Here is a 13,897-nt window from a genome sequence, read left to right as displayed (position 1 = left end):
AGCTCGAAGAGAGGGTAGAGCTAATACACTGCTACGAGTGAATATGGTTTGTACTGTTGAATGAAATCAGAAACGTAGATATAGCAACCAGAGGAGTAAAAATAGAACTCACCAGGCATTCAGACTTTTGGTATTTTGCATAAATAAATATTGGACAAAGGCCTTTACAAAGCAATTTACTAATAGCTATTTCCTCATCAGTGTTTACGCCGTTAGGACAATCCAATTTGCATTGCTATGTCTGTCAGATACGTTATGATGTGTAAAGAATTTTACCGTAGGTAATTATTTTAACACGCTGGACGTATTATGTTCGTTTTGTCATGTACGTTTTTCGAACTGAACACTCTACTATGACGATGCCAATTGACGATGTCGCCTTTGTGTAGAGGTGATCTAGGAGTGATGTCAGTCTTTCAGTGTATCGGTCTATCAACATTAACCTTTTAACTTGTTGCCTGTTCAATTTACGGCCTCGAGGGATTTACCTCTTGATTGCTCTAACATGCTGTGTCGTGTACTGACATGAAGTATGATAGGGCAGTAGATAATTACAAAACTTCAGTTAATAAATTAACGAAAAATTGCCTTTGTCATTCACGCATATAATGAAAGTTAGTAATAAGGCCGTCATCAATATTTCAGTTGAAAATCGTCATTGCTTTGTCTGCTAGACTGATTGTTGGATAGAATTATGCAAGGAAAAGTCCATTAACTATCATACTTTAAATAAATAAAGTCTCGGTAGGTACACTAATTTAAAAAGTTACCTATTTGAGGAATAACTTTTTCCGTAACAAATAATTGTTATTCATCATTTATTTTGCGTGCATATCGTAGGCCAGGCCTATTGCTCTCATTCATAGTGTACATAGCAAAGTTCATAACCCTAACACGCGTTCAACCATAAATTTCTTGTTCTCCAAATTATCGTTATCTACAAAAATGTGTCTGAGTAATCGTCGCTTTCGTAAATATCTGGTGTAAATCATATCAGTGTCGGAAACATGTGCCAGCGTACGCCCTAGGTTTATGATATTGCCAAGGCATAGTCCAAAGTCATCATACATGACGGCCATGGTTTTGGGACGACGGAGCGATCGCCACGTTTTTAAAAAAGGACGTTCATATAAAAAAAGTACAAAAATATTACGTTGCAGGATTTGAGAATGAAACTTACTAACATGCACGCTGTCATTTCCTGATTGCTCTCATTCCAATGCCTGTAAAGTAAACAATATAATGTTTAGACAATGATCTCCTTCAAGTATGATTAGATCACCTTTTGTTCCAGTGCAATTCTATCATTTCATATGAAGCACACATGGAAATTCATATCTCAAGTATGATTTGCTTGTTTAATAAATTCCTCAACACTGCTCATAAAATGAGCATTAAAAAGTCGAAGTTCGATTCGCATTGCTCAGAGGGTTTACATTGTCGACGTAAATGCCGACACTATGTGTACATCGTAGTGAAGCGATGCAAATCTACACACATGTCTGTTGGGACGAACTAGCCCCTGTCATGTATTTGTAATCATTACATCACAGCTGGCTACGGTTTCCCTTACAGACCAAGTGACTGGCTAACTTCAAAATCCCAGTAACATCTAAACTGTATCAGCGGCAAAGAGATTCACTGAAACTGAGTTAAGTGTCTCAATACGACGTGAAAATTGCGTTTTTTCCAGTGATTTGCGATATGTGAAAGTATATGGTTTGATTAAGTAAATAGTCTTCTTATATTCTGTCGTTTACACAATAACGCTATGCATATTGCACGCCACATGCAGAAGTCTGTCTGTCTGTCTGTCTGTCTGTCTGTCTATATCAATCTTCGTCTCTCTCCGAACTATATGTAAACATTTACTTTTTGTTTGATTTTTTGACCTCGTGCAACTTATTTTCATTTCTGTGATTTAGTATAGTGAAAAAACTTCTATTTTTGTAACATTAAAGTTCAAGTAAAACTCTCTCTCTCCTCTCTCTCTCTCTCTCTCTCTCTCTCTCTCTCTCTCTCTCTCTCTCTCTCTCTCTCTCTCAATGTAAATATTTGAAATTGACTGGTAAAATGTCTTAATAATAATTTTAATTCGAGGGGAATGTAAGACACTGGCGACAGCAGTCGATGAAGACATGCCGACTCTCCTCTCCAATTCTTTAACTTCTGATAATAATATAATCTTTGTCTTCAGTGTGAGAATGGGCAGTTTTATGTATCAAGACCAACTTTTAAAATTATTCATTTGAAAGCTCTTCATAAAAGAAAAGTTTTCAAGTCTTAGTTTTGTCTAAAATCAAAAAATTTATTTGCCCCCATAGAGTTAACATAGGGACCGCGGCCATTTTGAATTTCAAATATCGGAAAATCTTAGGTAATTTGTCTCTCTAGTACCAAATTTTGCACGGCGACCCCTGAATTTATTCTTGCTTTGTTAAGAGAATTGTCGAAAGTTTTATTGACCCAAGTTTGAGCAGAAGTTTAAGTCTTTCACTTTTGAGGCACGTATTACCTTAAGAACACATTGTTATCTGAAGTGACACAAAAGACATTTGCTTCGGTCCATTCAATACCCTGTAGTTAAGTCGAAAACACACAAATGACTGGTGATGAAATATTGAATACTCAATCATAATTACCTGATGAAAAGCTCTCTTAACGCCAACGAAAAAAGTCCTTTCTCATTTCTTGTCTATGCCATGAAATAAAAAATGGTACTTTATGTGCGAAAGATTATGACATTAAGTCGCTCTATCAAGACTGGCCCATAATGTGAATGAACCTGACAAAGCAGTCTTTGAATTGCATTGCACAGAAGAACAAGCAGGACTTCTCTGTAAATTTAAAGGCTGACATATTGCAATAGCGACAATGCATACAGTATCAAACTGTGCGAATAATCCCTATTAATGTACAGCATTTTGTATGAGATACCAGCAACTATTCTTGACAAATTGTTCTCGCATTCAGGCCTATTTCTATTTTTGTGTATATATTAATTGATGTCAGTAGACTTTTTTCGGATTTTTGCATTGTCCCTTTTCTAATGCTCAAATACATGGTAACTTTGGATATAGAAATAAACTTATCTAACAGAGGAACGTTTTTCATCGAACCACATCGTACGTTTGGGTTTTGAGTTCTGGCATGTATTTCAGCTTTTACAGTAATATCAAGTAATGATACATAAGACATGTTCACACAGTTTATGATGGTCGAGGTCAATGATTTCGGGTAAAATATTTTTTTAAATGTTATTTTATGTTTTTATTTTACGATTGCTCGGTGTTTGCTTATTTCTAAATTGGAATAGCCGTCATCTAAGAGTGTGACTGATATTAATATTTTTATTTGCTATATTTACGCGAACTTTGATATATTTAGTACCATAGCATGCTGCATAAATTGATTTAGTTTTAATGTTGTGGCCGTAATTATGATAGCAAAACAATTTAGTAATTACAGCTACTTGATTTTTCATATTACTGTAATGTTTGTATCAAGTACATTTATCATCTAAAATCGCGTACTGGCATGATTTCAACACTGTGTTATTGTTGTTATAAAATTGAGGTCATTCATATACGCCTCTGATGCTGTAACATTTGACTAATGTCTTTATTGTGTTTTTGTCGATGAAATAACCGACATGATATGATACAGCTATGGGTACTTTGACATTTCGTAACATCGTTTCTTATATACAACAAATTGATTCCAAAATATGTTACGAAATGCTCTCATTTTCTGGTTACCCTATTCAATTAGACCACTCATAATTCATTTGTCAATCGTGTCAGTTGAAGATCAGTTTTCGGTGTTATTGATCATAGCCGTTTTGCTTTGTGACCCACAAATCTTGTGTATGAATATAGAAATAACGGACAACGCACTGACCAATAACGTTCATTTAGGGGCAAGGGCGAGAGGAAAGCAAAAAATCAACTGGCCGTTAATTTTGGTCGAGCCTGTTAATTTTTTCTTTCCTCTCGCCCATGCCAATAAATAAACGTTAATCATCAGCGCAGAGTCAGTTATTTGTATTGTATTATCACAATTTACGAAAATGTCCCACACGAAAGACAACGGGTCCCCAAAACTTGTATTGAACTAATGTTGCATACACTGAACAGTGAGTAGTGAAGTAAATGACGCAATGTCACGCACGCCTTAAAATTTGTAAATCCGGATGTGTTTTGGAAAAGAGTATGTAAACTTGGCCCACAAGTGCTCCATTTTATTTTGTGATTGATTATGATCACAATCACAATTTGCGTTTTAGCTGTAAAGTTACGGTTTTTACGATATTATTCATATATTCAAGGGCAAGTAAACTAGCCATTACTGTGGATTTGTGGTCAGTCACATGGTTCAGCTCGACCAATTATAATGCGACGGACAGGGTATGGTAATACGATATATATTAACAGACACATACAAATAATCGCTTTATAAATATCAAGTACGTATAATTTTCAGCGTTGCTCATTCTTCAACATAGCGAACAAATATCCATATCGAAATTGATGTCCTTTGTCCTTTCAGCTGTTGATAACGAATGATTGAAAAGGTTGTGGAAAACATGGATAATTCATTTTTACATCTTCGGTAAATGTCAATCATTGTGTTCTTCTGATCAGTTCCACGACATTATTCAGACAAGGTGAGTACTTCTAAATGTTTGATAAAAGAGAGGTGACTGGCTGTGAAAACGTTATTGTACAGGACTTAATCTGAAAAATAGAAACATGAAAGTAACAGCTGTATGCTATATAGGCATGTATTGAAATTCTAACGTATTATGTTAATTATTTTGACCTTACATTACCTACAGACAGCTTGTACTGTCTGTGGTTAAGTAGTATTTATATCGAGTGAAGTAACAGACATAATATTGGATATTGCGTTGGCTGTCTGCCTTGACATTATTGCTGCCCACGCTACAAGCTTTTAAATCCGATCTATTTCGCTTTGTGAAATTTGACATTTGGAAAGTCTAGCGATTTCAAGTCTTGGTATTACACAACAAGTCGTTGTGTTCTTCTGAGTGTCGACCTCATTCAGGCATTGCGAAAAAGATAACTCCTTGAGATGAACTCTATCTCCCTGAATTCCCCTTCGCAAGGAATGACTGTTTGAATGACATTTATTGATGTAAAATACAGAAATGCCGAGCAAAGGTAAAGATTAATAGAAATGTGAAGGGGCGATACAATTATCGAAATAACAAAGAATACCATGACAACATTGCTGTACTATGCAAATGACTGCGTCACATCCCTAAGACGTGACTTTGCACTATTTGCTTTCCTGAAGGCGTAATGTTTAGGAAAAATTAATATTCACATATTAAGCACGTATAACAATACTTTTATGATAACAAAGAACCGAAAACAATGGGAAACAGCTAGGGAGAGACAGACGACGCAAATACATTATAATTGAGATCACGTAAGCGATTGACACTGGCACGTACCGCTGACAAGGAAGGGAAGATAGAAATTTCCAATCTTTGTATTGATATCAATGCCTTACAGGACTCGAACCGCCTATATAATGTATTTGGGCAAACTCAAATAGCACTATGAAAAGAGCGATAGAATTATTGATGTAACAAAGAATTCTGTGAAAATATAATTGCTGTACAACACAAATACTGGCATCATATGCATGGGAATTAATTTCCACCTATTTGCGTTCCAGCAGGCGTAACTTTTACAAGCATGATTATTCATATGAGTAAAGGCTAAAACTATGTGTTTGTTCATAGTCAAGTTAGAGTACAAGCGATGCGATATCCTCCCCTGTTCAAACTGTTGTGAATTCTATTACATGAGAGGGCAGTAAAGGCAGTGTACAATGGACAAAGACAGAATAAGTGACGGGCAGGTATTCGTTGCAAATGATGATCAAAATTAATATATTTATATTGACCGAAAGAACGGACAAAAACCAGCACTCTGTCACTGGCTTTGAATTCACCCCTCCAGGAAATATAGCACCGTTTTCGATGCAATGTTTTACATTCACCGTGTAAATTGAATTTATTTCGTCTTTTATTGTTTTTGATAAATCGTGATATGTTATAAATGTTAATTCCAGCTTTTCCCATACAAAGTTAGAAATGGGCACTATACGGTTTTGCCCTTGTAAATACTATAGTACTCACGGTTAATGATGATGCATGGTTTACGGACGGATATTAAAAAAAAAGAGTGGAAACCAGCGATCTCCCTTGGCTGTTCCAAGTATTCCCCAGCACTCCCGTCATTTCTTCCAGCAGTCAAATCCAGGTGTGGTGACAACAGAACCGTGAACCTTCGTGAAACAGAGTAGTAAACAAGAGTGGCGGTCATTTGCATTCTTGTGAGTTTATCTTTCTCACCTAAACCCTGAAAATGTGAACAGTGGCACATTCTTTACATCTAAGACCAATCCCCTTCACTTGCACAGTATACGCGCAGTTATGATAATGTACGTAAAACATGACAAATTTTACATACTTACTTAAGTAGATCCAGAAATGTTATATTTGTTGAGAACAAAATAAATATTAAGATCTACAAAAAGAATTCTTAGATGGTTTACAGTGGTAAAACAAATAGCTGATCAAAATAATTCAGACTACAGGAGGCGTGTAGTACAGTAATGGTTTGTTCTGGTATTACATACATTGATGGGTTTTTGTTGGCATGGAGCTAGCTATCTCTGTAGTGTAAGGCACACAGACAACAAATGCCGCAAGCTGGATACGCTTGGAAGCTAGCTACACGTAGAGCACGTCGGCATTTCCACAGAAAGGTTTTGGCCAAAATTATCTTGTTTTAAAAAAAGGAAGAACAGAGAAGCGACAAATCACAGTCTCACTAAGGCGACAGCTAAGGGATCTTCCCTTGAAATTTTTGCTGCATTGTGGAGCAAAAATATTGCTCTGGCACGTGAAAATGCGGTACCGTTACAATTTACTTTTCATAAAAGATTGAGAGCCGACGACCGGTCATTTCGGAAAAAAATCTGTTCAGTGCTCTGTCTTTGGACTCTGGATGGTAGGAACTCGAACTCTAATCAAAGGTTGCGAGTTTTACCTCTTCAGTGGTATAAACTATTTCAATTATGTACGCGTTTTAAAAACAGCGGATTGTAAAGGGTCAAGTAAATACAACACAAAAGTTTACTGTGAATTTTTTTGCTATGTGAATTCAGGGTAATTTTTCAAAATAATCAACAATTCAGCTGAGACAAATGCAATTACGTAGATTTTTTTCAATAAATGGATCAACAAATGAATGAATAAATAAACAAATACAAACAAAAACAAACACGCAAACAATCTCGGCGTCATTAAGTAAAGTCAGTTGCATGCACACGATGATTAAAGAGAAATGAGCTGTTGTGATCTTACAGATACTAGTGAAAACACATTGAATCAGAGTCGAAACGTCACGTAGGCGAACACAGCCTAGATAGCTATGATCTGTTTTGCTTTGACATTTTATTCCAAAGTAAAGACGGAAACATTTTAGAGACTGCATTCAAACAGACTCTTTGCTGTCAAAGAAAGAACTCATGATAATTTCCTTACTAGACGATGACCTCCTTAAATATTATATTATGATGCCCTTTGTCGTATTGACAGGTGAACGAAATAATCTCTCATTGCTTTGCGAGATAAACCATGCAAAACGTAATTAATTAATAGTTAATAAATATCAGCTATACAGTAAACCTGAAATAGCTAACACAGTTTGTTAGTGAATCGCCAGGTACTATCAGAAGGCTGCTAGATTTTCTCTGCAAAAATTATTTAGACGTAAAAGGAGAAATTGAATATTTAGACCACTGAAGTTTCGCAGGTTTTAGTTATACAGGGTTCTCTCCCGAGTCGTACATTTTAATTTGCTGTTAAACTAGAACTGACATCGTCAATACTTATACATCCTCTGTTCAAAGATGTGTTCGGAGACACAGGAAATGAAGACGAAAGGTGTTGGAATATTGATCATCGTGATGGTGCTCCCTACTGTACCAGGTAAATGAGAGTCTATGTAGACGCCTGCTTTAATAAATTATCACAAAAAGAAAGTGTATTTGCAACATTCGGTCAAGATCTCTCATTAACTCTGTCCTGACAATGAAAAAACATCGCTAGCATAAGGAGCCTAAAATATCTATATTTATATAAGCTTTCAAGAAATTGTGTTTTCTTAGTTATTATAGATCTCTCTCTCTCTCTTATTCTCCACATTCTTTGCCTTAATACATTATATATTGCCTTGTCACTTTGTTTTTTTCACAGCCTCATCACTTCTAGAGCAAGCGGCATTATTGAACAACTTGTTCAATAACTACTCAATTCTAGCTCGACCAGTCGAAGATACAAACGATGTTGTTGATATCTTATGTCACATGGCTATTACACAACTCATAAACGTGGTAACTAGTGCTAATAATAATAATAATAATAATAATAATAATAATAATAATAACAATAATAATAATAATAATAATAATTGTTATTGTTGTTGATGTTGTTGGTATTGTTGTTCTTTTCGTCGTCGTTGTTACATTTCTCGTTCGCACTGTTAAGGGTTCTGAGCTACGTATTGTTGTTACCACTAGCGCTGCGTTTTATAATTTAATGTAAGTTTATTGATATAAACGCATTTATTTAACAGATATCGTGAAGGAAAATTACAAGGGATAGCTGTGTTGTTATAATTATTAATCCCATTGTGTTTCATTGAATTTTCATCTAGGATGAAAAGTCACAGATCATTACGACAAGCATATGGATGTATCAAGTAAGTCTGAGTCTGTACATACAACAATATATAGATCACAGGTAGACAGATAGACTGAATGACGGACAGACAGAAAGGTAGCTAGGCAGGCAGGTAGGTAGGTAGGTAGGTAGGTAGGTAGGTAGGTAGATAGATAGGTACATCCATCCATCCATCCATCCATCCATCCACGCACCCATCCATCCACCCATACACCCACCCATCATCCATCCATCAATCCATCCACCCATCCATCCATCCATCCATCTATCCATCCATCCATCCATCCATTCATCGATCCATCCATCCATCCATACATACATCCATCCATCCATCCATACGTACGTACGTACATATATCCATACATTTTAATCAGTATTGAAAAGTGTTGGGTCATATGAGACGGTCACATTAAGGTCGTCTATTTAAATATTGTTTCATATTTTGTTGATCTAGTCATGGTACGACCCGCGCCTTAGGTGGAATAGAGCTGATTATAGTGGCATTGAAACAGTAGTCGTACCTGTTAACAAAATCTGGGTGCCTGATACATCTCTCCTGAACAGGTTGGTCTTATATTCAGTGTAAATTTCTGATAGCTATATGATGTAAATGTCATAGTGTCAAATGCGCAATCACCAGTGATTTCTGCGTAAGTGATCAATTGCCCGTCTGCTCACTGTCCACTCAACTCTGATGTCAGTCGTTTGTATCTACAAAGACCAGAGCCTCAGCGAAGCGTTTTTAAAAATATTGATACAACCTTAAGGGGTAGTCTTTCCCAATCAGTGACTTTGTTGTGTTTTTTTTTCAAATCAATGATTAAGTGAGTCGGAAGCTGTTATGGGTTGTCTAATAAGATATTTGATGTTGATTCATGTCAAGTACATGTTTCTTAACATATTTCCTTATTGTGAGGTGTTTCAAAAATGTATTAATTTTCGTTTGATATATTCATGATTTCGTTAGATTTTATTCATTTTCAATGTTGGTTTCATTCTGTAGTTGGAAATAAAATATTCTTCGGGAATGTGTTATCCGCAGTTGAAAGTTTAAAAATATTCTCCATGCTCTAATAGACGATTCCCTTTTACTTCCACAGACAATAATAGTACCTTGTTAAATTGATTGGTGACTGAAGCCCTTGTTTATGTAATCTTATCTTCTCATATTGTTACATCTTCCGAAGTCTGTTGTATTATAATATCTATGTATTGACACTAGTTAATCATTTAATTTCTCTTGCAGCGCCGATGACGAGTTTGCTGGTTATCCAAGAGTTCATTTGGACGATCTAACAGTAAAAATACATAAAAACGGCACTGTAACAAATGTTACTCCAATGATCTTGAAGACTCCGTGCCTAATGGACATTCTTTACTTTCCGGTCGACGAACAAATCTGCTATTTTGAGTTCGGTCTATGGGCCTACGCTGATTCCATGGTGCGCCTGCAAGTTAATGGTGGCACGGTTACAAAAGAGAATTACATTGCAAATGTGCAATGGGATATATCATCTTCAAAGGTCGAGGCAGTTACGAAAGAATTTCTTGGTATTGATGATAATTTCACGAACATTATTGCCACGATTCATATAGAGAGAAAACCACTTTACTACATAGTGAATTTAATTGTCCCTTGTATATTAATATCCGTTTTAGCTGTGGTCACTTTCTGCCTTCCTTCGACTTCTCCAGACAAAATCAATCTCAGTGTATCTCTACTTCTAACTATTTATGTCTTCAACTTACTTGTCACTGATCTCTTGCCGGCTACGTCAGTGCAGATGCCGATGTTAACGATATACTTGATGTTCAATATGTTACTGATTGGCTTCTCAGTCACCATTACTGTGTTGATCACGCAAATCTACGTGAAGTGTTCTGACGCACAATCACCAGTTCCGAAAATGGCTAGGCTGCTTATGCTCAGTTGGGTAGGGAAGGTTTTACTTGTGCCAAATCTATCTAAGGAGAGTAATGCCAGCAACGATGGAACAGTGAAAGGCGAACATGATACCGTAGGGAACCGAGATATAAACAGAAGAAACAACGTTGCTAAGTATGTGCCGCATAATTACACGAATGCTGCTTATAACAGCATGAATGAAACAACTCCCACCAATCCGGAGGCTGGTATAAACTTCACAAGATCTTCGTCTGTACGAGACATTAGCATACAAGATGTATCAAAAGGACAAGCAACAATTAGGAAATATCATTTGTTCTCCCGAAAGAAAATGATTTACTTGAAACATCAACGAAACGTTGTGCAGAGACTCGACACAATTATCAGATGCTTGAATAACGTGATGGGCGTCATTTCACCAGAACGAAAGCCCAGTCAACAGGTAAATCAACACATTAGATGTCATCATTTCTTGCTGATAGTACACGTCAAGACCATTAATTCAGCTTTAGAATCGGTTGTCGGAAGAAGGTAGCATATTAGACTGTGTCGATATACATGAAAGAATACATCGGGAAACATAGTATTTGTCTTATAACCGCCATTAAACCTTTATCGCAACAAAAACGTGTACAAATTAGCGATCTAATATAGAATTTTGCTATCTACAAATGGTTTGCCACCCTACAGTGACTAAAGTGGGGCTTGTAGACAGCATTTCATCCTACTCAGCCCCTTTGTTCTTCCTCTTCATTATTCTATAATATGTTCCTATCCAATTACAGATCAAAGATGAATGGATGGCGTTGGCGACATTTGTTGACCGACTTTGTCTGGTGATATTTTCCTTTACTACAATCGTTGGCTCTGTCTCAATTTTGGCAAAAATTATGTGATATTATTTCCATATGAAAAAATGCATATAATTTGTGAATGAACTTTTAAGATGTAGCATTTAAACTTTCACGAACTACAGATGATTGTGCGATTTTAGAAATCTTAAGTAATTTACCTGGATGAAGGTCAGAGTTATATGGTGATTACTCTCGGGAAATGACAAGAGTTCCAATAAAATATAAAGGCTCAATGCAAAGATCCAAGTGGGATGCATACATAATTACTTCAAGTACAAGGCAATAATGTGTATAGCCATAGACTCGTACTACACTTAAAGTGACGTTGCACTAAATTAACGCACTGTTTTCAAAGCGATATTTTTCTTCAAAGGTTAAATGAAAACCCTCCTCATACAATATGTAACTTGAAAGAGTGCAAATAGAAATTGTTAACATTTATTAAAAAGGCTATTAGTCTTATAAAGACTTCAATGAAAACATTTCTGTAAAGTTTTAAAAAGTAACTTGCATAAATGCCATCTGTACATTAACTTAATGGAAACTGCACGTAAGTCTAGTGCATGTATTATGTACATGTAAAGAATTCTAAATAATTGCAGTACAACACTTGTATAAAAGGTAACAAGATATGCACATCATTGACATGTTATAAATACTGCCATCGGAAACCTGCTTCATGCTACAGTGTCGTAGTCACCCATACGTTAGTATCAGCTTGCATTTTATTTGTGGTTGTTATCGAAGTACTACACGAAGATTTTGTTTAAAAACAAAAACCGTTTTGGAATATGCAAATTATCAAAAGTAAATAAGTACATGTAGATATTATAGAGTAATATAAATAAATCAGTTTTTATTTTTGACATATTAACCATTTGAAGAACAAGTAAATACGTAAAACATTTGAAAGGTCAGAATACAAGTTAAGGTCAATGACATTATTCAATATGTTATTTATCGCAATTTTGTTTCGTTTTCACTACATCATGTAGTTTAAATGATGCAGATGCTTATGAAATGGAAGATGTTTTATTTTACAGGATGAACACATGAAAGCTAGAGTTATCTTTCTGGTGTGACGGAATATTTTACCAGCATGTGTGCATTAAAATAAATTTCAACATAAGTAAATAGACAAAAATATCGAACAGACATGAATAGCTTAAAATGGATGGCTAATGCAATATTCAAAATACACCTTATTTCATTCAGTTAGAGTGAAGAAAAGAGAGAGGTTACAATAACGACGATGACATCATATTATATTGCAATGCAGTTTTATTGTCAGTGGTAACGATCCAGGGCACGCCAAATTATCTCTAACAAGCTATTGTGTCAAAGGGCAAAGTGTTGTGAGGGACGTATTTATCTGCAGCCAACATATGTATTGTGGTTACAAACAGACATTTGCTGATATTGACCCTGTAATATTTTGTATCTTAAAAATTTTGAATGTTCAAAACGTTAATTAAAATACTATTAACACAAAATGTGCGCCAAAATAGTGTGATGTTTCTACTCAATTATTTTATGAAAATGATATATAAAAACGATTACATTTTGCATATAGCTAAGTGGCACTTCAAATGTCTTTAGCTGTCAAAGATGTATAGATGTTTTGTAAAAATCAGCAAATGAATCATTAAATTTCATTATAGCTATGGCTAAAGAATGTAATCAACGGCGACTAAAAGGAAGGATTATTGTAAAGAGTCGTTGAATTCAAAAAAACGAACAAGTTTCTCCCTTCTTTCACGGAACACTGGATGAGCAAAGAAGAGAAAATTGCGAACCACAACCATTCATATGGCACATAGCGCTAGTAATTAATAACATTTATAATTTAAACACTTAATCAGTCTCATGAGGGGTATCACCAACAGTTGCACAATATCAGAGTATACCTATAATAAAATAAAGCTACCTTGACAACAAAGTGAACAGAACATGAAAAGGCCATAAATAGTTATTTTAAAATTTGTGGTTTATAGCTGCGCCGTCCGATGAACACTGACAATATACGGGTCATTTCTATTTACAGTAAGGCCACATTGTTACAACACAAAATATCTGACTTGCATATGCAAAGCCTTGTATCTGGAAAAATAACCTACGTGCTTTCCTTGTGATCTCAACGTATTATCAACAGAGTAAAAATTATGAAAAACAATATGTCATTGTATTTACCCTATAAATGTGACATTTTTCATGTTTTAGCATTGTATATTTCTAGCTACAAAAAGACAAAATCCGTGAACACTGAGATTAGTACTAGTATTTCAGTAATGAAGAAACTACAGACGAGGTCACACATTTTCATTCAAGAATAAATATTAATAAAATATTGTT

General features: G+C 35.4%; 1 protein-coding gene across 1 annotated transcript; it reads left to right on the top strand.

The window, feature by feature from the left end:
* Positions 1-4,552: 4,552 nt before the first annotated feature.
* Positions 4,553-13,028, top strand: LOC139151596 (neuronal acetylcholine receptor subunit alpha-3-like). The gene is made up of 7 exons (XM_070724507.1): positions 4,553-4,666; positions 7,954-8,032; positions 8,300-8,436; positions 8,760-8,804; positions 9,240-9,349; positions 10,032-11,133; positions 11,477-13,028. The coding sequence occupies exons 2-7, from the start codon at positions 7,954-7,956 to the stop codon at positions 11,585-11,587; spliced, it is 1,584 nt and encodes a 527-aa protein (XP_070580608.1). The 5' UTR covers positions 4,553-4,666; the 3' UTR covers positions 11,588-13,028.
* The last annotated feature ends 869 nt before the right edge of the window (positions 13,029-13,897 follow it).

Source organism: Ptychodera flava, chromosome 2 (genome assembly GCF_041260155.1).
Source record: "Ptychodera flava strain L36383 chromosome 2, AS_Pfla_20210202, whole genome shotgun sequence".
In the NCBI taxonomy this organism is placed as follows: Eukaryota; Metazoa; Hemichordata; class Enteropneusta; family Ptychoderidae; genus Ptychodera; species Ptychodera flava.
The sequence above is the reverse complement of the archived record's forward strand: the minus strand, read 5'-3'. Positions and strand labels throughout refer to the sequence as shown.

Bases quoted from the DNA above. Each gene is read 5' to 3' on its own strand.
- LOC139151596 (XM_070724507.1), top strand. From the start codon at position 7,954: ATGTGTTCGGAGACACAGGAAATGAAGACGAAAGGTGTTGGAATATTG. The intron at 9,350-10,031 runs GTTGGTCTTATA...TTTCTCTTGCAG, and splicing joins GATACATCTCTCCTGAACAG to CGCCGATGACGAGTTTGCTG. The intron at 11,134-11,476 runs GTAAATCAACAC...ATCCAATTACAG, and splicing joins AACGAAAGCCCAGTCAACAG to ATCAAAGATGAATGGATGGC.